Source organism: Durio zibethinus, chromosome 1 (assembly GCF_047325235.1).
Source record: "Durio zibethinus cultivar Kanyao isolate XHJ-2024 chromosome 1, ASM4732523v1, whole genome shotgun sequence".
Lineage (NCBI taxonomy): Eukaryota > Viridiplantae > Streptophyta > Magnoliopsida > Malvales > Malvaceae > Durio > Durio zibethinus.
The window spans coordinates 756,632-784,221 of NC_143162.1; the positions used below are offsets into that span (position 1 = coordinate 756,632).

At 30.6% G+C, this 27,590-nt stretch overlaps 2 protein-coding genes and 1 pseudogene across 3 annotated transcripts in view; all 3 read right to left on the reverse strand.

Moving 5' to 3' along the window:
- Window positions 1–7,436, reverse strand: part of LOC149520229 (insulin-degrading enzyme-like 1, peroxisomal) — a 35,004-nt pseudogene extending 27,568 nt beyond the window's left edge. Inside the window, exons 1-3 of the transcript XR_016333586.1 lie at window positions 7,314–7,436; window positions 7,151–7,226; window positions 6,654–6,721 (exon numbers count right to left, since the gene is read on the reverse strand). The product of XR_016333586.1 is annotated as an insulin-degrading enzyme-like 1, peroxisomal (transcript). The remainder of the gene's footprint in view (window positions 1–6,653; window positions 6,722–7,150; window positions 7,227–7,313) is intronic.
- Window positions 7,437–8,391: 955 nt separating this feature from the next.
- Window positions 8,392–27,590, reverse strand: part of LOC149520230 (insulin-degrading enzyme-like 1, peroxisomal) — a 55,423-nt gene continuing 36,224 nt past the window's right edge. Inside the window, exons 20-25 of the mRNA XM_089754521.1 lie at window positions 13,280–13,488; window positions 12,163–12,287; window positions 11,802–11,853; window positions 10,687–10,773; window positions 9,127–9,249; window positions 8,392–9,013 (exon numbers count right to left, since the gene is read on the reverse strand). The gene's annotated coding sequence lies outside the window, so the exon portion shown is untranslated. The remainder of the gene's footprint in view (window positions 9,014–9,126; window positions 9,250–10,686; window positions 10,774–11,801; window positions 11,854–12,162; window positions 12,288–13,279; window positions 13,489–27,590) is intronic.
- LOC149520231 (insulin-degrading enzyme-like 1, peroxisomal) lies at window positions 8,762–9,792 on the reverse strand. Its single transcript, XM_089741802.1, has 4 exons — window positions 9,745–9,792; window positions 9,377–9,430; window positions 9,127–9,249; window positions 8,762–9,013 (listed from the first exon to the last, which is right to left on the reverse strand). Exons 1-4 carry the CDS (start codon window positions 9,790–9,792, stop codon window positions 8,762–8,764), a joined length of 477 nt encoding a protein of 158 aa, XP_089597928.1.

The window sequence follows — 27,590 nt, forward strand, 5'->3', positions numbered from 1 at the left end:
GTATATGATGGCTAAATGGATTATGAAAGCTAGTTACTACTGGTCTGTAATGGAAAATGGTTACATCAATTATGCCAGAAAGTACCATAAATGTTAAATATATGCAGATAAAATTCATTCCCCTCCAGTCTCGTTGCATGTCTTGGCACTACCATGGCTTTTCTCTATGTGAAGAATGGATGTGATCAGACCCATAACCCCAAAAGCTTCAAATGGGCATCGTTTTATCTTTGTGATAATCGATTACTTTACCAAATGGGTAAAAGCAGCTTCACATACTAGTATTACACGATCAGTAATGTGTAAATTCATAAAAAGAGAAATAATATGCTGATATAAGCTTCCGAAAAGGATCATCTCAGATAATACTAGCAACTTAAACAATAAAATGATGAAAGAATTATGTGCATAGTTCAAGATAAAGCATAATCATTCAGCACTATATCGCCTAAAAATGAATGGTGCAGTGGAAGCTACGAATAAGAACATTAAGAGGATATTAGAGAAAATGACTGATACATATAGTGACTGACATTAAAAATTACCTTTTGCCCTACTGGCCTATAGAACATCAATTCGAACCTTCACGGGGGCCACTTCGTTTTCACTAGTGTATGGCATGGAAGTTGTATTACAAATTGAAGTGAAAATTCCTTCTCTAAGAGTGTTGATGAAGGCAAAATTAGATGAATCAAAATGGCTTCAGGATCATTTCGAGCAACTGAATCTTATTGAAGAGAAAAGGCTCTCAGTACTCAGTCATAAGCAAATGTATCAAAGAAGAATTATGCGAGCCCATGACAAAAAGATACAACCTCGATGCTTTCGTGAGGGCGAATTAGTTTTGAAAAAGATTTTGCCATGTTAGCATGACAATAGAGGAAAATGGACGCCTAATTGGAAATATCCATATGTGATAAAAAAAGCCTTCTCTAGTAGAGCTCTGATCATTGTAGAAATGGATGGTGATGAACTGTCAAATCATGTAAATTCAGACATTGTCAAGAAATATTTTACTTAAACAAAAAGAGAAAAAAAAAAGAAAAAAAAAGAAAGTGATTCAGACTGAAAACCGAAAAAGGACGGTTTGAACCAAATGGGGGTCATTTAAGCTGAAATCGGTTTGAATAAAGATGGAGCTAGGAGAAAGTCTTTCAAAGAAAAAAAGAATGGCACCAAATGGATGAATCATCGCCAGAATTAAGAGAGTTGACTTTTAAGGGACAAGTTCTTATTAGTCATAGATATGAGGCAAAGATTGGTTATATAAAATCATGCATGACAAGATCGCCAATGTAACGAGTTTTTAGAAAAGACCTAGTCTGAGTAGGCCGAGGTCATTCAAATGTTCATTATCTAAAGAATTGATATTTGATTTTTGAAATACTTTTGAGTTAACTATTCTTTGTGTCTTGAAAGGCTTATCTTTCTAAACTCAACACTCAACTTTGAACCTGAAATCATTGCATTTGTCATTTAAAATTAAGATAATGGTTGATAAAGTTCATAATAAACCAATGCATTGCTCGAAAAAAAAATACAATATAAGGATGACAAAAATAGTAATATGGGGGCAGAAAGAATGGAATGAAACTAATTGATTACTGAAAACAAAGAAGAGAAAGGGGATAAAGAAAAAATTCAAAAAAAATTTTTAGAACGACTAAAAGCCAAGTGGGTCCATCATAAGACGGAGATTTCTAGTCAAAAATTGAAAGATTTAGAAGGATGAGATTACTGGAAGCGACTTTTAAAATTTGAAAGAATTAAACCAAAAAGTTGAATTAACTTGGATGAAAATGCATGATATAATATATTGATTGCATCTTTGTCTTTTCATTCATCATAATCATTGCATACATCACAAACCTCTTGATAAGTTGCATAGAAGGTTTCTCTATGAGACATCAGAAGGAATAAGCATTTTTCATTTTCAAAATAAAGATGATGGCTTTGAAGAGGATATGTTATCTTTAGCACGATTCTTAAGATCGAAACTGTCAATCTATAAAGTACTTAATCCCTTTCAACTCATAACTCAATCTTAGTCATATTTATTTTTCTGACTTATGGTTTAATCTCGATTTTTTTATTTTCTTGACTCGCGGTTCAATCCCAATCTCTTTACTTCTATATTACGGTTTAATCCCTATCTTCATTATTTCTCTGACTTGCAGTTTAATCTCGATCTCTTTATTTTCTTGACTTACAGTTTAATCTCGATTTCTTTACTTTTACATCATGGTTTAATCCTGATCTTTATTATTTCTTTGATTTACGGTTTAGTCCTGGTCTTTTTATTTTCTTGACTTGCGGTTCAATCCTGGTTTCTTTACTTCTATATTGTGATTTAATCTCAATCTTCATTATTTCTCTGACTTGCGGTTCAATCCTGGTCTTTTTATTTCTACCTTGTGATTTAATCTCGATCTTCATTATTTCTCTGATTTACGGTTTAATCCTGATCTTTTTATTTTCTTGACTCGCAGTTTAATCTCGATCTATTTACTTTTACATCATGGTTTAATCCTGATCTTCATTATTTCTCTGACTTGTGGTTTAATCTCGATCTCTTTATTTTATTAACTCGCGGTTCAATCTCGATCTCTTTACTTTCAAGTCATGGTTTAATCCCAATTGTTGTTATTCTCTGACTCGTGATTTAATCCCGGTCTCCTTATTTTTTGACTTATGATTCAATCCAAGTTCAATCTCGATCTTGTCATTTCTCGACTCGCGGTGTTGTCCCAATCATTTTTTTTACTTCTCGACTTGTGGTGTTATCCCGGTCAATTTTTTATTTTTTGACTCACGATATTGTCTTGATCATTTTCTTTATCACTTGACCTGCGATTAAAAAAAAAAAACTTTTGAAAAATCCACGATTTGTTTCTGAAAAAATTGTTGATTTTGTCTTTGCTCTATTCTTGATTCTTAGTAATGTGCAAAGAAGGACAACTGTAGACATCGATTTTATCCGGGTCTACTACCTTCAGTTTTTGTTTAGTATTATTAATAATAATTTTAATAATAATAATATTAGTTTAATTAAAATTAAAATTAATTAATTAAAATTATTAAATGTTATTTTAAAAAATTAATTAATAATAATAATTAAAAAAAGAAACAGAAAAAGTGGTAAAAAGTAGAGCGGCTAATGCCTGGCACTAACCGCCCCGCAACCTCCTACCACTACTCTATCACCACCTTACAACCACCCCTTATAGCATACCCTAGCCAGAGCATTGCAACCATCCCTACAACCGCCCCTTTTAATCCTTAGCCATACCTGCAGCCACTCTATGACCACCACTGACTCAGACACCCATCTCCTTAAAGCCCCAGCTTCCTCTCCCTTTTAGCTCTCTGGACCACCAAACACATTGCCTTCAGACACCCAGAACCCCTCAACTTCAACTCCGCCCTTTTTAACATGCCACAGACCCATACCAATCAGAAAACCAAAACAAATCAACATGAAAAAAAACACAAAAAAAATCAATCAACACAGTCCTCCCCGTAGGGAGGAACCTCAATGCCATAGCCACCCTGTAACAAGAAAGAGAAATCATCAGTTTAAAGCCTTTAAAAAAAAAAAACCAAAAACTTCAAAGATTGATTCACAACTATCAAGGCTCCTTTAGGCAAAAAAAAGGTCGGATCCAAAAAAAAGGCATCAAGAGGAATTTTTGATGATTTTTTAACCTTTTTTCGATCACCGACGACCACCGGTGGTGACTTTAGGCGGCGACCAGTGTGACGGTACGGTGTCGATTTTTGGCAAAGCTAGAGAGAGTTGGGAGAGCTGAAATTTTTTTTTTTTGGAGAAGAGGGATGAAATGAACTGAAAAAAAATTGACTTTTATAAAAAAACCATAAGAGCAAAATAACGTCGTTTTCAGCTTAGGAGCAAAACGACATCGTTTTAAACATAGGAAGATCTACGCTTGTCCGTTGACCCGACTCGAGATCCGAGTAAACCAACCAGTTGACCTATCTCATCCAACCTTTAGTTGGTCCAGACGAGCTGCAAGCGAACCAGTTTGAACCGCCTTTGCTCCAAACCGCCAGACTGAACCGAATCGACGTTGATTGCACTGTTGACCGGTTCGGTTCAGGTAAATTTTTTTTTTTTTACATTTTTTCCAATTTTTTAAACTATTTTTATATCATTTTAACTTTATTATTATTGTTAATTATGCATATTTTAATACTATTAAATTTTATTAGAATAAGTACATGTTGTTTATGTTAATAATAATGATAATAATATTAATTAAAAAATGTGTTTTTAAAACTTTTAATTCCTTTTAACATTTTTATTTAATTATTAAATACAAATAAATAATAAAAATAAAAACAAAAAATGATTATAAAAGTAATAATCATAATAAAAAAAATATTTCCCTGCCTAGATGTTGGAGGGAATACAATTGTGCTTTAAATAATAATAATTTCACCTAGATGTTGGGGAGTTATTATTATAAAATAAAACATTAAAATTAAATATATTAAAATTAACTCTTTATAATAAAAAATTTATTTTCTTGAAATTCACAAAAGTCAAACTTACTCTGAAAGTTCGTTTAGATGTTAAGGATTTTTAGAGATGTGCGTATTTTTTTTAAATTTCAAAAATCAAAAATTTGAAATTGAAACCCTAAATCCTCCATACCCAAAAAATGAAACCCTAAACACTCTAAACCCTAAAATTAAACCTCAAACCTCCAAACCCTAAAAATTAAACCTTAAATCCTCCAAATCTTAAAAACGAAACCCTAAACCCTCTAAACTCCTAAATTAAACCGTAAACTCTCTGAACCTTAAAAACTAAACATTAAACCCTAAAATAAAAATCCAAAATCCCAAACCTTAAATTCCAGTCCCTAAACACTAAACCTTAAAATTAAAACCTTAAATCTTTTAAACCCTAAAACCAAAACTTCAAACCCTAAAGACTAAACCTTAAAATTCAAAATCCCAAACTTTAATATCCAAAACCTAAGAATCCAAATTTAAAAAAAAAAACCTTAAAATCCAAAGGTAAAAACCTAAATTTGATATACATTTTTGAATATTCAAAATCTTGAGACCTTAACCTTTAAAACCTCGACTCAAGCTCTAACCAAAACCACCTGAAAATCTTAAAGACACGTGTGAAAATCTCACTTGAAGTAATTTGTTCCCGAATGCTACCTAGATGATGGGATATTTAGAAAACTTTATTTCATTAAGTTTTTTCACACGAATTCTTAATTCGCATTAATAATAGGACTATTAAATAAAAAGTACTAATAAAGATGGGATCTTAAATATAAATAGTCACACCTAAGTTCTACCTAGATGTTGAAGAGTCGGGGTGGTCTCATTATACTTAAGAACTCAACTTTAAAATTGCATTTTGTCCTGCATAACATTCATTTGCATTCATACATTAGCGCGTTATCATTGATAATTGCTTGTATTCTTCTGTCTTTAATTTTTGTTTACTACTTGATGATAAAATGTTCTATAATAAAAAAGGACAATACATATTATTTGTGATATTATAAAATAAAATAAAAATAACATTCTGAAAGAAATAATTCTTAGTACTCTGTCTAGATGTTAGAGAGTCGCTAACAATTATCTTCTATAAAAAATGTTATTTCATTTTAAGAATTGTTCTATTAAATCTTAAGTGAAAATAGTTATTTTAAATTTTACCTAGATGTTGAAGAATTTGAAGATAATTCTTTAACTTAAAGATTTTCTCAATATTTCTAAATAAAGAACTTTAGCAAAATTTTATTTTTTCAAACGAAAGGGAATTAGTGTTAAATTTCAAATTGAAACCATTTTTATCTAACACCAAAAATAGCACATAATTAAATGGTACCAATTTATCGACGTTGCGGAGATGCTAATCCTTCTCCACATGTAATCTACTTCCAAGTCTAACCTGATTTTTTGTAGACCAAAATTTATCTTTTTGATAAACTTTAAACCCGATTTTATAGTTTTATTAAAAAGATAAACTTTTGGATAGTCAATCACACCATAACAAAGATTGATGGAGATTCTCATTTTATTTTTCTCGATTTTAAAATTCTTTATATTTAACGGTCCCAAAATCGTTTCAACATTTAATATCTTAATTTAAGAGATTAACTTAATAAAATACTCTATTTATACACAATTAAAATGTAATTTATATTAAAAATAATATTTTATAAAAATTATACTAAATTAAAATCATTAAATAATTTCAAGTAGAGTAAGTTAGATGTGGGTTATATATATGTGTGTGTCGGGTAGAACTATTAGGGAGTTGGGTCGAAATCGGGATGAGCAAAACAACCTACGCCAACCCACCCCATTGCCATCTCTACAAATGACTATCCACTAAGTAAGAATGATTAAACATACTAAGAACCCTAATCCCTTTTAAACATGGTTTTTCAGCATTTCCACATGCTAATGTAGCAAGTTAGTATTTAAAACACAAGGAACACCATAACTTCAAAACAACCATTAAAACTAAATGCATGTATCAATAGATGAACATATTGCATTTACGAGATTTAGTACCTATGCAATGTAATTCGAAACAACCGTTAAAACTAAATGCATGTACCATTAGATTAGCATATTGCATTTAAGAGAACCAGTACCTCTGTAATGTACTTACAGTAACTATCTTCCAAGGGATACTTTTCCCCAGCATAAAACAGCATGTGCTCTGCAAGCAACGCCAACAAGGTAAACAGAAAGAAAATAAGTAAAAATCATAAGCATCCCAGGAGCATGCTATTCGTATCCAATTTCTAACCAAAGTTATTTCAACAATAAAATCAATACACAGCAAAAGATAACAATACTAATAATAATCATAAAATCAATAAGCTTATTTTTATGATTTGGGTGAAGGGTCTATTGAACAAAGCTTTTTGAGCAGGGATACATGCAACTACATTTGACCAAATGTCGGGTGCAAATCAATAGCCGGATGCAAATCGATAATCTTATTTAATAACATACCAGCAATAGAATTACTTAAGTGAAATCACACATTGTCAAAATTCAAAGTGCAAAAAACAAAATTTCCTGCCAGTTCACAAACAAATTAAGAAGATAAAATAAATGAATAAAAAATAGTAAGAAGAAATACCAAGAAAATGGGCAAGGCCTTCGAGGCCGACGGGGTCACAGAAGGAACCAACACCCACATTCATAGAAGCAGCACACTATAACATCAAAAAAAGAGAAAAAAAAGAAATTAGAAAAAAGAGAACTTTTAGGAACTAAAGAAGGCATTGAAAGATTAAATTTGCCTTATCGGTGTCGGGATCGCTGATGATGAGGACTTGAAGGGAATTTCTAAGGACGATTCTCCTATACTCTCTTTTTTCCGTTCTAGGCTTTACAATCTCCGCATCTTCTCTCCCGACCGCCATCTTTTCAGTTCCCAGACAGACAAAACAGCAGTCCGATCGGCCTTTTTATGTTTGGCTTTAGAGTGGAAGAGAGATAAGTTCTTGGTTTGTGTTGGCGCCAAGAAGAGACTTTTATAAAGAGAGAAAGGGGATCATTCGTTAGAGGTGCTAAGGGATTGGTTCGAATCGATTTGGTTTCGTTATTTAGCGTATTATAGTATTTTAAATTTTAAAAAATTGATTGAAATTCAAGCAAAATTTTTTTAAAATCGAATAAAATTTTATGGATTTAATTTGGCTTGGTTCAATCTTTAAAATTAAATTATTTTTATATTATTTTAATATATTTAATTAATTTAAATATAAAATAATTTTTATTTTAGAAAATTTGAATTTTATATAAAAATTAATAAAAGATATATTTCTATTCAATTTAAATATGTTTAATTTTTTCATTTCATGATTTGAAAATTAATTTGAATAGATTAAAATATTTAATATTAAATTCAAAATCAAACCAAATAAAAATAATTAATCCAAATCAAATTGAACATTGTAATTTAAAATTAATTTTTATTTTCTTAATTATTTTCTGCAACCATACCAGTATTTATTTGTTTTTATATTTCTTCCGGTACTTTTTTATTTGTTTTGTTTTGTTAGCCTAAAAATATTACTCCACTTATCATCTTTCCGTGCCGTTTAGCTCTCATTTTCTTTCTCTTCAATTATTTTATCTTGGGTTCTTAAATTTTGTGTCGGGCCAAAATTGACTTTCTAAAACCAATTTCCTAATATTTGGCAATAATTTTATATTTAAAAATATGAATTTGTAAAAGTAAATTTCGTTTAAAGTTATTACATAATTTTGAGAATGAAATGCTCGTATTATATAAATTAATAATTAATCGTGATTCAATATATCTATCTATATGTTGGATTTTGTACAAACTCAATGTTTTAAAAGCCAAATAAATACACTTTAATTTTGTAAATTTACTCAATGATAATGAATCCAATATACATATATGGCTCATCGATGAGAAAATATCACATAAAATTAAATTAAGGGAATTGAAATTATAATGGAGTTGTATATTTTAATTTTTACAAGCTTAATTTACATGCATTTTATTAACGAAGAAGAATCTTTAAAAAAAAAAGAAAAAAAAAACATATATAGACAACAAAGAGAAATAAGAGAGGGAATACATCCAACAACTGGATAAAGCTCTATTTGATGTGGCGTTTTGAACACTAATCTTCCAATTAGACAAAGCTTACTGACTGAGTAGAAGGGTGTCGGCTGGCTTCTACTCCATGTCAGCCCCTCTTCTTTAATTTTTTTACAGCTTCATATGGATAAAGCTTCCTTTAGACGAACCGTAATGAGGTTGTGACGTTCTAAAATTCTGGATATCATGGATGCGAACGTACTGCAGTTGAAGTGGTTCACTTTTCTCTGATTTGTATTCTGTTAGATGTTTCTTCCCGTAGATTCGCACACTTAGAGTCTTCTTTCGGGGTGAACCAACTTTTATATATTCATCGAAAAAATCTATGAATTCCTGTTGTGTAATCTGTTTTAATATTTCAACCTGTAGCTCAAAATACAAATATAGATGGTAAAACACAAATTAATAATAAGTAACTATCAAAAGAGTTGCTGGCTTTAAATAATAATAATAATAATAACAGAAGAGTTACTTACCTCGGCTTCTTTCCTATCAAACTTGAGGGTGCCATCGACGATCTCCCCCCAGTAATATCTAGATTCTTCCCTTAAGTTTTTATGCTTCTCCATATACATATCAATCAATGCATTTACGTTACTCTATAAAACAACTTGAAGAGTTAGTAATTAATCTAAAATCATCAAAATTTGAGAGAAATATTGATGCATTAATCAATGTTACACTTTCTTGCAATTTGTTTTCTACTTTTCTTTCAAGTCAAATTGCATTAGTAATAGGAGTAAGATACACAGTCACAATAGGAGACAAATTTCCAAAACACTTCAACACAAAAAAACCAGAATAACATCAACATTACAACTCAACTAAAACTCAAATGCCAAGATTACCGGCTACCACCAGGACACTGCTATAGCAAAAAAAAAAAAGCCAATAGCCAATGCATCTGAATCATGAAAAATTCTTTCTTGTCTACGTACATCATCATTGGCCAATGCACATCTGCCATCCCATTTGGTTCTCAATCAAGCATCACAACCTCTAACATTGTTATATAACGTACGTCCGATTTTCTATGAAAGAGTCGACCAACAAATAAACACCCAATTGTCCAAAGAGATTGCCTAACCATTTACAACACAAGACCATTTCCGAACATTAACCACACAAAAAGAGAAATCCATTACTTATACATTCTAAAGGTTCATCCTCCACTTCGCCCAATATTTAACGACAAATATAAAATCCAAATTCACAATCAACCTAAATTTTCCTCCCCATTTAAACTCAAAAGCCAACAAAAGCAAATCTCCATTAGAAATAATCTATGATCCTCAATATTAGCTTAAGCCACCCAAACTAAAATCCAAATAACTCATAATAATCCGTTCACAATCTGAATAACCGAAACACCTTACCATTCAAAGAAGATTAACAATTTTATTTCAAAGAACAACACTTACAAAACCCCACCAATCCAACTCATATCCATACCTCAAAGACGAAAGAAAAATACAATCTAATGCACGTCCGAATAGAAAGCAACAGGTGAAAAGCAAAACTCACAAACCAAGCAAATGAAATACAAATAAATGAACAGAACAGTGTTTGACTTTTAGGAATAAACAACAAAGAAAAAAAAGAATGATTGTACTTCATATTTATGCAAAGATTTTATATGAATTGGTTTTACTTTTTAACTATTATTTTAGTTTATCTCGCAATTATAAAAATACCATAATTTAAAAGGGGAAAGCTAAGAAATACAATAAAAACGAAAGATCAAACAAGATCACAAAACCAAATATAAGTATACATTCATAGGTACTCCTCATCAACAATATTCAGGTATTTTCATTTACCAAATATTGGCATGACATAAGACTTTTAAGATATCAGAAAACAAAATGAAAACCTGTTTTTTTTTTTGCTGATTAAAGATATTATTACCTTAAACTTCTGTGATGTAAGCTAAATTGTGCCTTAGACCTTTGGTATGCAGGCTAAAAACATAGCCTATTACTAATATTAGTAAAAAATGAAAGAATGATAATGTGCAAATGAATTTTCCATCTTACCTTAAATTCATCGTTGGTCATTTCATAAATTTTATTCTCAAACATCTTGAGGAATGCCTCAACTCTCAAATCAATATCTCTTGGACTCTGTTAAAAATGCCCAAACTCTTTAGAAGATGAAGTAAACAACGCAATATGTGTTAGGCAATATGTTAATTGATTACGAGGGTGCCCTTTCATTTGTTTCCATTCAAGTTTAAAGCAATACAAATCTTCTAACATTAGGCTTTGCTTGATAGGATAGCAAAGTGAGAAGATGAAAAGGAGTAAGCGGAAAAGTGGAATGAAAATAATTTTCATTAGTGTTTGGTAAGAGAAAAAAGACAGAAGAAAGAAAATAGAAACGATGATTTTTTAGTTTTATTAAAAACATAAATAATTCGTAATTAGAAAAATAAGAGGAAAGAAAGTGGAAAACGTGTGAATCAAGTGCTCATATTTATAAGATTATCTACCATTATTTAGATTTTGCCTTTTAATATGGTTTTCATGTTATTCTTTTTATTTATTTTCTTTCAAATTTCTCATATTTTCTACCAATTACATTAATGAAAAAAAAGTTTTTCCTTATTTTCACTTTTCTCTTTTCATTTTTCTCTTTTCATTTTTCTATGTACCTTATCAAGTATAACCTACAACAATCCTTAATTTAAATAGGAAAATAGAAATTTTTGGATGAAAAAGGAATTTGAATTTTTATACTTTGTCAGTAGAATTTTTAAGTTTCATAAGCATGGTTAGAATATTGCCACATCCCATTATTTTTTATAGCATTTTCAAGCTCAAACCTAACCTAATCCAACTTCATCCGAGATATTATTTAATTAATAAAATTGAATTATAAAATAGCTTTAAAAATATTAAAATATTATTGTTTTTAAATATTTAAATAATATTTAAAAAATTTTGAACCTTTTGAACCCGACGAATTGGGCCAAACTGATTTTTTAAAAGATCAATCAGACATGACTCGATCTGAATCATGAACAAATCTACCCTCTAATCTTGTTGATGAAAATTTTAAACTCCGCTTTTCATTGTCTACAATTTTCACTGTATGTACTCGAAATCATTTGTATCAAAAATCAGAATGGAAAAGAAACCACATTGCGTACCTCCATTGTCGACTGAATGAGAAATGCCACTCCATGAATTCCAAAATCATGACTAATTATAATAGGAGAAAATTAGTAAAACAAAAAATATACTTCCCTGCATATCAAATTGAATATCCATGTATTTTTTTATATGTCCTAAAATTATATGCCTTTTTTTGCTCTTTTTAGGTGCGTATAACTTTATTACTTTTTATTTTATATTAACTTTTATTTTTTTTGCTTTTTCTTTTTAATAATAGTAACTATTGAACAACATTAGTGTAAAAAATATAAACTTTTAATATAGTGAAACAAAAACATAAAAGTCAAATCAGGAGTATATATAGGATTCATGTATTTAATAAGTTATTTCTTATACCTTAAATAGAAGTGATTATGGTACCCAAGTTGCTCAACTGATCTAAGCTGATGATAGGCTGGTTCCTTTGCAATAAGGTGAAAAAGCTCAAGTTTTACGTTCAATACAAAATCATCTCGATGAACCTATAATGTTCAAACATTATTCACATTAGAATTGCATAAAAAAATTCAGATAAAAATGTAACCTCAATTATCTTAGAACATAACAAAAGCACTTATAAGATGGGAGATTGAATAAGGGTAATGAAGGCATGGATGGGTGAAGATAATGATTTAATAATATATTCTAACACAGATATTGTAAAGTTGCATTTTATATACTAGAATTTGGTATACCCACTATGTGACTGTTTTTTTTTTTTTAAATAAAGTTTGGAAAGAGAAGTTACCTAGCTAATTTTTTTCACGTAGACTTGGATGATTTTTAAAAATTTTTAAATAAAAAATATATTATGTAAAAATATAAAGAAACATAAACATCTCCTATGTTATATATTTATTTTAACCTGAGATAAAACACACCACTTGTTAAAATCATGATAAGTTTAACAAATGTAAAATCCTATATATATAGCATTATTCAATGAAGAAAAGTAATATGTAAATATTACTTTTTTTAACCCTTAAATCAAAATTCGTAAATCTAAAAATATTATTTTAATTTAAATGAAGCATGAATTTAATTTTTACCTAAAAGCCAAAAAAATGTAAAAATGACATCAACATAAATGAATTCTCACTCTATATATATATAAATAAATTTATATATGTGTGCTTTAAATAAATTAAATTAAGTTAGTAAAGAAAGTATCAAGTAATCATCTCTAAGTACTAAAGTTGCTTGAAATTAAATTGCAACTATGAGAGCTAAATATAATGTAGGATATTTTAAACTTTTGATATTTCACTTTTGCAGGAGCAAAATATGGATTAAATTAATTAACTTGAATTCTACTAAGATGTTCGATCTCAAAGCATTTTTAGGCTGCGATTCTTCCAAAATATTTATTACTTAACCATAACTTACAAAGAAGGATAGATGCAAACATTTCAAAAGTATCACCCATAACAAAGTCAAGCATTTTTTGTTCTCCAAAATTAGCATATATAATTACCTGAATATAATGGAGTATGGCCGAATTCTGATTGTTTGGATTCAGGCCCTTTTCAGAGTATAAATAATTCATGCCTCTTTCAAGTTTAACAACTTCATTAGTGAGATGTAAGGATGTAAACAACGGTTGGCATATAGGGTTTGAACCCTTAAAGAATATGTCTTCAATAATTTCAACTATTGAAGTCGCTTCTTCACGTTCCATGTTTCCTAATTAAAATGAAAAAAAATATATATATAACAACATTAATTAATGTGATTATATCCATTTGATCGATATTTTTACAGTTTCTTTTTCTTTATTTTTTTTTACTTTAAAAAAATGCTATAAAGCAAAAATAAAAGGTGAAAAGTAATACCATAATTAATTTAAAATGGTTAGTTTATATAGCAGCACAATTAATCTTGCATGTATCATCTAAAAAAAAAAAACATATTTTCTGTAAAAACCTTCAATTTTTTTTTTTTTTTTGCTTTTGCATCCAAACGATTTTTTTTTTCAGTAACAAAAATTAAAATAGCAAAATGTCAACCAAATGAAGACTTGGTGTAGGCACATCTCTCACTTAAACCATATGTCAACCATATTTCAGCTTATGTATCAGGTAGCTAGAGTTTGATAGATAAGAGGATCTTGACTTGGTCTTAACTTTTTTTTTTTAAAGATGTGTTTAATTAGTAAAATTTTCTGTAGGTTTAAACTTTTACTTTTACAATTTTGAGTTGTAGTGTTTTTTTTTTTTTTTTTTTTTTTTCTGTATTCCTTTTGATAGCCTTCACCTTGCTATATTGTACCTTCATTTTTCTAGTAAAATCAGCCTTTCTGAGAATATATTTGTCGTAATGGTTTTGGGATCGCTAAACGTAAAATATTTTAAAATCAAGAAAAATAAAAGGGGGAGAGTCACTACCAATCTTTGTTAAGGTGTGATTGACCACCCAAAAGTTTATTTTTTTAATAAAACTATAAAAACGGGTTTAAAGTTTATCAAAATGATAAATTTCAGTGTACGAAAAATCAGGTTGAGTCCAGGAGTCGGTTACGTGTGGGGAAGGATTAGCACTCCCACAATGCCCATAAATTGGTACCATTTAATTACGCCTTATTTTCGGTGTTGGATAACAATTGTTTTAATTTGAAATTTAACACTAATTCCTTTCATTTGGAAAAATAAAATTTTGCTAAAATTTTTATTTAGAAATATTGAGAAAATCTTTAAGTTAAAGAATTATCTTAAAATTCTTCAACATCTAGGTAGAATTTAAAATAACTCTTTTCACTTAAGATTTAACACAACAATCCTTAGAATGAAATAACACTCTTTATAGAAAATTGTTGGTGACTCTCCAACATCTAGGCAGAGTACCAAGAATTATTTCTTTTGGAATGTTATTTTTATTTTATTTTGTAATATCACAATTTTTTTTTAAAAGTATTATTCTTTTTTATTATAAAATATTTTATTACCAAGTAGTAAATAAAAATTAAAGACATAATAGTGCAAATAATTACTGATAATAACATGCTAATGTATGTATGTCAATGAATGTTATGTAAAATGAAATGCAATTTAAAAGTTGGGTTCTTAAGTATAATGAGACCATCCCGACTCTCCAACATCTAGGTAGAGCTTAGGTGCGACTGTTTATATTTAAGATCCCAATTTACTATTATACTTTTTATTTATTAATCTTATTATTACTGCGAATTAAGAAATCGTGTGAAAAGACTTAACAAAGTAAAATTTTCTAAATGCCCTATCATTTAGGCGGCATTCGGAAACAAATTGCTTCAAATGAAAATTTCACACGTGTCTTTAGGATTTTTAACAGGTTTTGAGTAAGGGCTTGAGTAGAAGTTTTGAAGGTTTGGTTTTAAGGTTTAGAGGGTTTTAAGGCTTGAATTTTAGGATATGGAAGGTTTAGGGTTTTGATTTTAGAGTTTGGAGATTTTAGGATTTAGGTTTTGTGGTTTGGGATTTTGATTTAAGGGTTTAGATTTTAGGGGTTCGGATTTAGGGGATTTTAGATTTTAGGATTTTGGATTTTAAGGGGATTTTGAATTTTAGGGGTTTTAGAAACCTAAGATTTTGAAAATTAAGAATTAGTGTTTAAGGTTTCGTTTTTAAAAAAAATACGAACATCTCTAAAATTTTCCAATATCTAGGCAGATTTTCGAAGCAAGTTCGATTTTAATGATTTTTTAAAATTAATTAAAAATTTCTTATATTTCTTTTTATGAAAATTTATTAATAATAATTTTTCAACATCTAGGCGAAATTATTTCTTTAGGAAAATATTTTTTATTCTCTCCAACATCTAGGCAGAAAAAATACTAAAAAAATCTATTATTATTATTTAAGCATTTTTAATATATATATTTTAATTATTATCTTACTTTGTTTTCATTTTATTATTAAAAAACAATTAAAAAAATTATTCTAACAAATTTAAGAATTTATCATGCATCAATATTAAAAAAAATACTTAAAATAACAAAAATAATAATATAAAAAAATTTAAAAATTTTTAAAAAAATTTTTTTTACTTGAACCAGACCGGTCAACGATTTGGTCAACGTTGGTCAGGATCGGTCTGACGGTTCTACGGTTCAGTCAACGGTTCGAGCTAGCGGTCTACGATTCAATCCGACTCAAATCGGTTCAATTGGATCGGTCAGCAGCTGTTGGAAAAACGGGTCCATAGGTCAGATCCGGGTCAACGCGCGGATCTTCCTTGACCTAAAACGATGTCGTTTTGCTCTTTAGTCTTTTATATATAACTGAAAAAAATTTTTTGGTTCATTCTTTTTGTGTTTAAAAAAAAAGGGGGGGGGGAGAGCTTTAGGGAGAGCTCCAAAGCTCTCTCGCCGTCCGGTCGTCGGACCACCGCGTCGACAGCGGCCTGGGTCACTGTCGACGGTTGCTGCCAGTGGTTTTCGATTGTCAAAAAATGAAAAAATTATTTTGGCAGCTCTCTTTAATGCCTTTTTTCCAAATCTGGCTTTTTTTTTCATTGAAAACAGCCCCGACTGTCGTAGATCGGGGCTTGAAGTTTTCTGTCTTTTTTTTTTATACTAAAACTGATTTGTTTTCTTTATTTTTACAGTGAGCTCGACGCTGAGGTTCCTCCCTATGGGGATGACTGTTTGTCTTTGTTTTTTGTTTTTGTTTTTGCATTTCTGTTTGGGTATGGGTTTGGTGTGGTATTTTAGGTTATTGAAGGAAGATGTTTAGAGGTTTCGAGGATTTGTTCGAAGGCTTTTCGAGAGGGATCTATTCCTTGTCTGAGAGTTTCAAAAAATGAGGGGTCTGAAGGTTTTTGAGAGGGGGGTCCGAGAGAGCCAATTAAGGGGAAAAAGTTGAGGGTTTTTAAGGAGTTCAAAAGGGAACATGTGGTGGCAGGGTGGCTTTTTGATCTGGTGGTTAGACAAGGGGTTGGTCGGGTAGGAGAGTAGGTGGCTAGTGGGTAGTGGAGATGGGCTATAGGGTGGCTGGTCGGGGGCGGCAGCAACACCGTACACCAGCCACCCTACTTTTTATTTTTTTTTCTTTTTCCTGTTTTTTTTTTAATAATTAATTATTTTTTAAAAAATATATTATTATTATTATGATTATTATTATCAAATTTAATAGTAGACCCAGACAAAATCAATGCTACAACTGCCCCTCTTTGCATATTACTGAGAATCAGGAATAGTAAGATAAAGATAACGATTTTGTCCAAAAGCAAATCGTGAATTTTTTTTTAAACATAAAACGATTGAGATGACACCGCAAGTCAAAAAATAATGAATCGATCGAGATAACATTACGAATAGAATTTATGCTCGGAGGTCTTAGAAATCATGTCTGAAGGTCTTACAAAATCATATCCGGAGGTCTTACAGAATTGATTAGGATAACATCGTAAGTCAAAAGATAAGAAATTGATTGGGATAACACTGCGTATCAAAATTATACTCGGAGGTCTTAAAAATCATGCCCGAAGGTCTTAAAGAATCGACTGGGATAACATCGTAAGTCAAAAGATAAAAAATTGATCATGATAACACTACGAATCGAAATTATGCCCAAAGGTCTTATAGAATCGACTGGGATAACACCGCAAGTCAAAAAATAAGAAATTGATTGAGATAACACCACGAATCAAAATTATGCCTAGAGGTCTTAAAAATCATGCCTGGAGGTCTTATAGAATGGCTGGGATAACATCGTAGTCGAAAGATAAAAAATTGATCAGTATAACACCGTAAATCAAAATTATGTCCGAAGGTCTTACAGAATCGATTGGGATAACATCGTAGTTAAAAGATAAGGAATCGATCCGGATAACACCGCGAATCAAAATTATGCCTGGAGGTCTTACAGAATCGATTGGGATAACACCGTGGTTGAAAGATAAGGAATCGATTGGGATAACATGGTATATCAAAATTATGCTCGAAGTTCTTAAAAATCATGCTCGGAGGTCTTACAGAATCGATTGAGATAACACCGCAAGTTGAAAGATAAAGAATCGATCGAGATAACATCACAAATAGAAATTATGCTTGAAGGTCTTAGAAATCATGCCGGAAGATCTTACAGAATCGACTGAGATAACACTACAATGGAAAGATAAGGAATCGACTGGGATAACACCACAGTCGAAAAATAAAGAATCAATCGAGATAACATCGTGAATCAAAATTATGCTCGAAGGTCTTAAAAATCATATCCGAAGATCTTATAGAATTAACTGAGATAACACCGAAAGTCAAAAAATAAGAAATCGATCGAGATAACATCGCGAATTGAAATTATGCCTGGAGGTTTTAGAAATCATGAAAATCTTTGAATGCTCCTCCTAATCAGAGGGAATGAAACTTTAAAAATTTAAACATCTTTTGCCCAGAGGTTTTAAAAGTTATGCCTGAAGATTTTAAAGATTATGCCTGGAGGTCTTATAAATCTCAAAATCTTTGAATGCTCTTCCTAATCAGAGGTAATGAAACTTTAAAAATTTGAAAATCTTTTTAAACATGGCTTTCGCCTGATCAGAGATTTTTGAGACTCTAAAGGTCTTTTTTGAGGAAGGTTCCCTCTAAACAGAGGCTTTGAAATCTTGATTGAAATTGGTTTCTCTTAAACAGAGGCTTTGAAATCTTGATTGAGAACAATTCCTCTTAAACAGAGACTTTAAAACTTTAAAAACATGCCCTTTTTTTTTGTTTTTAATACTTACAAAGTTGATAAATGCAAACATGATACAAATGTCTATTCTCATCAAATGATGCTAATGAAAATGTCGATGCAAATGTCAATGCCAATGTAAGAATGCAAATGCTTGATACATTTGACTTTTTCACAATGCAAATGACAATGTCCTTTCCATGTGGATGCCCCTATAAATACCTTTTCTTAGGATGCAGATGCCATGATGCAAATGCAAATTCTTCTTATAGTGTGAATGCAAATGTCTTATACAAATGCCAATGCAAGTGATGCAAATACAAATGTCTTTCTTGTGATACAGATGCAAGCAATGCAAATGCAAATACTCTTCTTACTTTTTTTTTTTGAAAAATTTATGTTTAAATTTCTGTTGTTTCATTTTCACCCAAAAAATGATCTCAGTATTATGTACAAAATGCTTAAATAATCTTGAAAATTTTCAAAAGTGATCAAAAATTACCCCACATAAAAGTATCTTCATAATTAATGAAAAATTTAGAACTCAAGACTTCTGAATCTTTTGAAAGTCGTTGACTTCTATTTGAAAAGCTTATGGATGAGAGGGTAATTGACAATTCAACTATTTTTACTGGTGGGCATATCTCATGAAAAGGCTCGACGAAGGTTGCGAGGATTTCTCTTAGGTTCACAAAAGAGATAATTTTTTTTAAAACATTTTTCTTTTATTGAAAACGTGATACTTTAATGTGAGTCAAAACTAGTCATTACTTTCCAAACAAGATTTAGGAAGAGGACAAGGTTGGTTTCTTTTTTTTATTTTTTTTGTTAAAATGAAAAGTCTTTAGTGGGTATTGGTCTTTCAAAAAGCATTGCATAGAGATTTTTTTTATTTCGGATAGAACCTTGAAACTCTGAAATTCATTTTGGGGCCTTAAAAATGGCTTTAGCTCTAAACTACCGTTTTAGAGTTTTCACCTTAGAGCTATATTTTCTATCAATGAAGAATTCAACAAGCATATAAAAATTCAAGGATATTGCTCTTCAATCCAAGTGTCAACATTTGATCAAAATGAACTTTTCAAGGTATATAATGTAAGCCAAGGTTAGGGGTTTTGAAAGAATGGATAAATAGGCTCAAAATATGTTATTCAGGGTAATTAGCCCAAGGATCCTGATGAGCATTCTCTGACTTTCTTTCTTTGTCCCTTTTTTTTTTTTTGAAACATTTGACTTTAATTTCAGCAACTTTACTCACCTTTTTTTTTTTGGCCTTGAATTCTTATTTTCAAGGTACATATTTTCTTTTTTTCTTTTTTTGATTAGATTTTTTTTGAATTCTAATTGAAGCTTCAGATTCTTATCTCTAAGGTTTCTTTGTTTTGCCTTAGAAATGCCTAATTTCATCTTTGGCTGTTCATTTTCTTGAATCTTGATATTCCAATTGAAGCCTTGTTGATTTTTTACCCAAGACTTTCACCTCCGAAGGGCATGTTAGATACTTTCAATATCGGATACTTTTTTTGAAGTTAATCTTGAATATATCCTAATTTTATCCCCTAATGTAGAAAATGATCCTTGGCTAGGGTTTATTTTGGAATAAAAAATTTAATAGGCTCAAATGGGTAGCAAATGGATAATTTTTATGTACGAGAAGGATAGAGAAATATGGCCATTCATCATTTCAAACATGATCACTCGGCTAAAAGAGTAAATCATTGAATATGTCCTTTTTGTTTGTTTTTTTCTTTTTTTTTTCTTTTTTGTGTTCTTTTCTTTGTTTTTTTGTTTTTGTTTTTTTTGTTTTTTTTTTGTGATGCCCCATCTTTTTTTACTCAAGGTTCTAATGATGATCAAGTCGTATAAGATTGATCACATAGTCCAAAAAGGCTCTTTGGGCTCCAAATTTTTTTTTGACATTTTCTTGGTGAAAGGAAGAGAAAAGGTATAAAGGTATGAAATAAATTGTCTTAGGCAGAAAGGGATTTTTTTTTCTTAATTTGCTTTAAGACATGGAACAAAGGTTATTTAAGAAAAAGGCTCAAGTGTTTTTGTATCTATGGTCATAGCAAAATTTTGACATATTTAATTATCAATTGAAAATTTGAAAGAGTATCTAATTTTTGAATTTCAAAATAAACTTTCAAAATTAATCTTTTTTGTTCTTTGCCCAGGAAAAGATTATCAGCCTTTAAGGTCTGAACTCAAACTCACATTCCCTGAAATGTTGTAGTTGATGAGTCTAATCATTTGAGTGATTAGGGTCATGAAAGTATTTGAAAAGGTGTGAAAGTATTTGATGAGCTTTTTCCTAATAGTAATCACCATTTCCCTTAAGAATCATTCCATCTTTATTGCAAAAAAAAACTTTTTTTTATTTTTTTTATTTTTTTTATTTTTTTTAAAGTTACTTATGTGGGACTTTTATTCAAACAAATGCATAAAAAGAAAATAAAAAGATCCAAAGTATTCAATTCTTCCAAAATAAGTTGATAACTTCTAGAGACATAATGTACATGTTATACATATACAGTAAAAAAAATAAAAAAAATCATCTTATCCTGATTTTCAAAACTCGAAACATTTTTTTTCATCTTAACTTCTCACATTTAACAATTGAATGGAGTCAACAACTTTCATTGTTCTATTACCTCTGAAGTCAAAATATCATTCTTGATAAGATCTTTAATCTTTTCTTTCAACTGGCTGTATTTTTCAGTTGAATGGTCAATTACCTCCATATGGTAATCATACTTGCTATTGGGATTGTAACTCCTTGCTGATAGATTTGGTGTTGTTTTCAGAGGCACATGAGTGAGATATCGATCTTCTATTAACAAAGGTAAAAGGTGAAAAATAGGGATGGATAATTTCTCTTGATCATTCTTTGGTTTCTTTCGATTCTTTGTTGGTTGGGTGGTGGGTTCAAATGTAGGAACAAGATCATGAATGACCATTTGAGGATAAGAATTTACTGGAAAGCTCAAATGCTGGCTTGGTTAGCAAAGATATGAGTTTTGAGAGATATGGCTTATGGCAGGGTGATGAGGTTGATAAACAGGATAAGGATCATACAGGATAAAGCTATTAGGTAGATGCCCTTCCTTGTAACTGCTTGCACCTTTCTTTTATTTTGTTTTGATGTACTTTTCTCTTCAACATCTATCATATCTTTTAACTTAATCCTGTCATTCTTGATTGCATTTTCTATAATTTCACCAGAAATTATCATGTCCGAAAAGTTTTTAAAGATATTCCCAATCATTTTTTCATAATAGGGAGTGTTCAAAGAATTGACAAACAGAACAGTAATTTTTTTCTCTGACAAGGGTGGTTGTACTTGAGCTGTTATGTCTTTCTATCTATGTGCATATTCTTTGAATGTTTCAGTTGATCTTTTCTTCATATTTTGCAAGGATAACCTATCTGGCAATATATCTTCAACATGCTTGTATTATGCTAGGAAGGCCCTAGCCAATTCATTCAAAGAGTAAATCTTACTTCGGTCTAACTAAGTATACCATCTTACTGCAGGTTCAGTGAGACTATCTTGAAAGTAATGGATTAACAATTTATCATCATTAGTGTAGCCTGTCATCTTTCGACAGTACATGGTGATGTGTGTTAAAGGATATTTTGTTTCATCGTACTTTTTAAAACTTGAGGCTTTGAATTTTGATGGAATAACAAGATCAAGTACTAGACTAAGTTCACTAACGTTAATATTCTCGTACACATCATGGCTTTCAATTGCTTTCAATCTCTCTTCCAACATATCATACTTATCTTTCATCACTATATCTTCTGATGGATCTGGCACCCTTTTCAATTTCTTTAATTCTTTATGATCATCCATATTAGGCACAGTAGTGAAGTCGTAAGGAGTATGCCTAGGATTGACATTTGTCTGAATTGATGGTAACTTGGCAAAATGGCCAATATAAGGTTGATGAGTTGTTGGAGGTGCTTGTGACACATGAGGATCTTGAACATATGTGAACCCAGATGGATACAATGGTGTCTCAACAGCTGTTTCTTCCCTTGTCCTGTGCATCTCAAGAACTTTTTTTCCTTTTGTCATTTCCACTATCATCTGTTTTAATTCTACCAGTTGTCTGTTCATGTTTTGTTGTATTCTCGTAACTGTTTCACTGATCTCTTCTTGGGCCTTTTCTACTCTGTCCATTCGACTGGTATCTTCATTTTTCATGATTTTGGTACTGACTTAAGTGCTATAAGTGTGCAAACTCAACTGACCTCGTTTCCTAGAATAGCTATCTTTGATCCTTTTATTAATTACCAGAAGTCAGAAATGCATGGCATGAATTCTATTATATAAAAAAATTACTTCGAAGGTTTGACGAAAGTATATTTACAATTATCATTCCTTGTCCTCAGCTGGCATGAAAAGTAATGAATTCAAGCAAATGATGCATGATATGCAAGTCAAATTTTGTTATTAAGGAGGAGAAACTGAGCTTTCATCCTATATTCTGGCTAGGTTATCTAAAGACATTCATTCCTCTTCGAAAGTTTGATGAAAATATATTCACAACCATCACTCTTTTTCACTAGCTTCAATTATTAAAGGTGGACAGAAGCATTAATTCATAGAAAATCTAGGTCAAAAGAAGTTTTCATTCATTCCAAAAGTATCAAGTTTATATATCATAAATCATTCTAGGGCTGGGGCCAAAAAGTGCCAGACCTGCTCTTACTTTTCTTTGTTTCACCTAAAAAAAGTTGACTATGATTACTAGAGAGGATAACTCTTTGCTTAAAAAGCTTTTTATTCATCATCCTGACCAACTTTATTGTTGCTTGTAGCACTGCCTACCATTTTGGCATGGATCAAAGAAGGGTTCTCGTGAATAACTAGCTTCATTTTGGCATTAAAACTCAGATATTCGACTTTCATCAATCCATGCACCCTATGTTTCAAAGCTGTGTAGTCTTTCAGAGAATGGTCCACAACAACAAAATGGTATTCACATTGGGCATTAGGATTATGCCATTTAGGAAAAGGTGGTTTACGAGGTTCAGCAGGGATAGGGGCAATGAGGTAGTTCCCTAGGAGCAGTAGGTATAACTCTATGTAGGACATGAGTATTGGATCAATAGGGGCTTTTTCTTTGGTGTTACGAGAGTTTTTTTATCCTATGATTGATTTGCTTTACTGAAAAAATACTGGTATAGTTAGTTTCGAGGTGAATTGAGAAACTTTAGGTTAAAGATTAGGCTGATAGAGTGGTGATTGGATAGCATGCTGAACAAGCAATTATGAAATGTGAGGTGGGGGACGTGATTGAAAATTTTGAAGGTTGCATAACACTTGGAGGCTTAATTCTAGGTGCTTGGAAAGGAGGTTGAAAGTAGTCATAAGGAGGATTTAGGTATGGGTTAGGACTTGAGATAGTTGGTGATGGTTGTTTAAAGCCAGGTGACTCCTTATTGGAAATCAAACTCTTGAGCTCAGTCATTTGCGCGGCTAGTTCACCCATTCCTCTCTTGAGTTCGTCCAAACTTCGATCACTGTTCAAATCACCTAATGCCTTAGTTTGTTCTGGAAAAGTGCTAAGACTAATAGAAGCTGATTGATCTTAGCTTGATGGAATCGAATGTGACAACGATCCTTGAGGAGGAACAAACTCAACTCCACCATTACCTTTAATCATTTCTATCAATTGAGCCATTTGTCGTTTCATCTTTCGAAGCTCAAGCCATAATTCCTCTTGATTCAACTCCAAAGCACTAATCTTTGCTTCCAATTGATCTCTCATTTTTGCCATTCTAATTTCTACCAAGACAGACATTTTATTTTGGGACTTAGACCAAAAATTATAGACTATTACCCTTATTGAATGAATATCACAAAAACAAAGACACACAAAGTCTGTTTATGAATACATGAATATGAGAATGTCACGAAATGCATATATATTTATGACAATGGATTTTTATATGTACAAAGACCCAAATAAAAATTTTTGTCAACCATGAATGTGTATCCAAAAAATGCAATGTTATGTTGCAAGAATGGTGGGATATGAAATGCAATGTATGTTCTATACGACCCTATTATTCATGAATCTATATGCATGAAATGCAATGACATATTTACATAATGATGAGATGTATTCCTATGACTAATGCAGCATACTTGTATGGAATGCAAGAACCTATCAAGTGCTCATTATATTTTTATATGAAATGCATTGCTTGTGTTATGTCATCCTAATGAACTGTCACTACCTTTAAACATGTAATGAGATGGAATGTGTGCACTAATTATCAAGAAGTGCATGGGATGCATGTGCATGAAGTAAAATGCATGTGTTACCTATTGATATGGATGGGATGGAATACATGTATTATCCTATTATAATGCGCATTGATGAGATACATGTATGATGTATGAAATGCGAAAGATGAAATAAAATATGAAATTTTTTGTTTTGAGAAGGAAAAATAAATAAATAAGGCTTGAAAATTAGTCTTTATTCGACCAATAAACAAAGAATTTAAGAAAAATCTTTAATCTTTGGAAATGTTCTTTTACCTTTTTTTTTTTCCTTTTTTTTCAATGATTGACCTAAAATAAATACCATATATTCAAATATAATGCACACAATCAAAGAATATATATATATAAAAATAAAATGACTCAAGAATTCAAAACAAACAAGTAAGAGAAATAATATAATAACCATAAAATAAAATAATATAACGTATAATGTCCTAATTTTTGGTAATTTTCTAAAAGGTGGCATAGCTCTATCCTAGGAAGGCTTCTTGTGGCTCACAATATGTTGGGTTAGGATTTGTTTGTCTAAAGGTTCCCAGACTATTCCTCACATCATTGCCTATTATAGACTAGTAAGGTTTTCCGATCCTCACCCATTATGGGTTATTAACGAAAATGGTTCAATCTGAGAGAAAGTGTTTTACTAGCAAATGCGAAGGTTATCACCTCACGAGAGCATAGCTACTTCACTTCCTCCTAAAAAGGATGGAGCCTCGGGTACAGAGCTCATGCATGCGAGTGAATATGCAAAGTGTGTGCAAAGTAATGTATTAATCAAAATAACATGAATAAATCATAACCAAAAACAAAATCAAAATGAAGTAATAACTAACACATAATTTATTTTATTTATTAACATGAATGTTTTCAAAAAATAAAATAAAAGAAATTAAATTAAATATCAAATAAAATCAATTAAATCTAACCATTGTCAATAGCGCATAATTAAAATTTTGGCCTGACCCTCAAACAAGTCCCCAGTGGAGTCGCCAAGCTGTCGTAACGATTTTGGGACCGTCAGACGTAAAATATTTTAAAATCGAAAAAAATAAAAGGGGAGAGTCGTCACCAATCTTTTTTAGGGTGTGATTAGCCACCCGAAAATTTATCTTTTTAATAAAATTATAAAAACGGGTTTAAAGTTTATCAAAAAGATAAATTTTGGTCTATGAAAACCAGGTTGGGTTTGGGAGTCGGTTAAGTGTGAGGAAGGATTAGCACCCCCACAACGCCCAGAAATGGTACCATTTAATTACACATTATTTTTGGTGTTGGATAAAAATGGTTTTAATTTGAAATTTAACACTAATTCCCTTCATTTGGAAAAATAAAATTTTGCTAAAATTTTTATTTAGAAATATTGAGAAAATCTTTAAGTTAAAGAATTATCTTAAAATTTTCTAATATCTAGGCAAAATTTAAAATAACTTTTTTCGTTTAAGATTTAACACAACAATCCTTAAAATGAAATAACACTCTTTATAAAAAAATTGTTGGTGACTCTCCAACATCTAGGTAGAGTACCAAGAATTATTTCTTTTGGAATGTTATTTTTATTTTTTTTGTAATATCATAAATTTTTTTTAAAGTATTATTTTTTTTATTATAAAATATTTTATCACCAAGTAGTAAATAAAATTAAAGACAAAATAGTGCAAATAATTACTGATAATAACATGCTAACGTATGTATGCCAATGAATGTTATGTAAAATGAAATGCAATTTAAAAGTTGGGTTCTTAAGTATAATGAGACCACCCCGACTCTCCAACATCTAGGCAGAGTTTAGGTGCGACTGTTTATATTTAAGATCTCAATTTACTATTATACTTTTTATTTATTAATCTTATTATTAATGCGAATTAAGAAATCATGTGAAAAGACTTAACGAAGTAAAATTTTCTAAATACCCCATCATCTAGGCGGCATTCGGGAACAAGTTACTTCAAATGAAATTTTCACACTTGTCCTTAGGATTTTTAGGAGGTTTTGAGTAAGGGCTTGAGTAGAGGTTTTGAAGGTTTGGTTTTAAGGTTTAGAGGGTTTTAAGGCTTGAATTTTAGGATATGGAAGGTTTAAGATTTTGATTTTAGAGTTTGAAGATTTTAGGGTTTGGGTTTTGTGGTTTGGGGTTTTGATTTAAGGGTTTGGATTTTAGGGGTTTCGAATTTTAGGGGTTTGGATTTAGGGGATTTTAGATTTTAGGGGTTTCGGATTTTAGGATTTTGGATTTTAGGAGGATTTTGGATTTTAGGGGTTTTAGAAACCTAGGATTTTGAAAATTAAGAATTAGTGTTTAAGGTTTCGTTTTTAAGAAAATACGAATATCTCTAAAAGTCCCCAACATCTAGACGGATTTTCGAAGCAAGTTCAATTTTAATGATTTTTGAAAATTAATTAAAATTTTCTTATATTTCTTTTTATGAAAATTTATTAATAATTATTCTCCAACATCTAGGCGGAATTATTTCTTTAAGAAAATATTTTTTATTCTCTCCAACATCTAGGTAGAAAAAATAGTAAAAAAATCTATTATTATTATTTAAGCATTTTTAATATATATATTTTAATTATTATCTTACTTTGTTTTCATTTTATTATTAAAAAACAATTAAAAAAATTATTCTAACAAATTTAAGAATTTATCATGCATCAATATTAAAAAAAATACTTAAAATAACAAAAATAATAGTATAAAAAAGTTAAAAAAATTTTTTTTACCTAAACTAGACCGGTCAATGTTGGTCTGGACCGGTTTGACCAGTTCTATAGTTCAGTCAACGGTTCAGGCTAGCGGTCTACGGTTCGGTCTGGCTCAAACTGGTTTAATTGGA

Coding starts and splice junctions, on each gene's coding strand:
- LOC149520231 (XM_089741802.1), bottom strand. CDS start 9,792: ATGGATTTCTCTTTTTGTGTGGTTAATGTTCGGAAATGGTCTTGTGTT. Junction 9,431..9,744: donor TTCGGAAATGGTCTTGTGTT/GTAAATGGTTAG, acceptor TTTGTGTTGAAG/TGTTTTGGAAATTTGTCTCC. Junction 9,250..9,376: donor ATCTTACTCCTATTACTAAT/GCAATTTGACTT, acceptor GTTGTTTTATAG/AGTAACGTAAATGCATTGAT.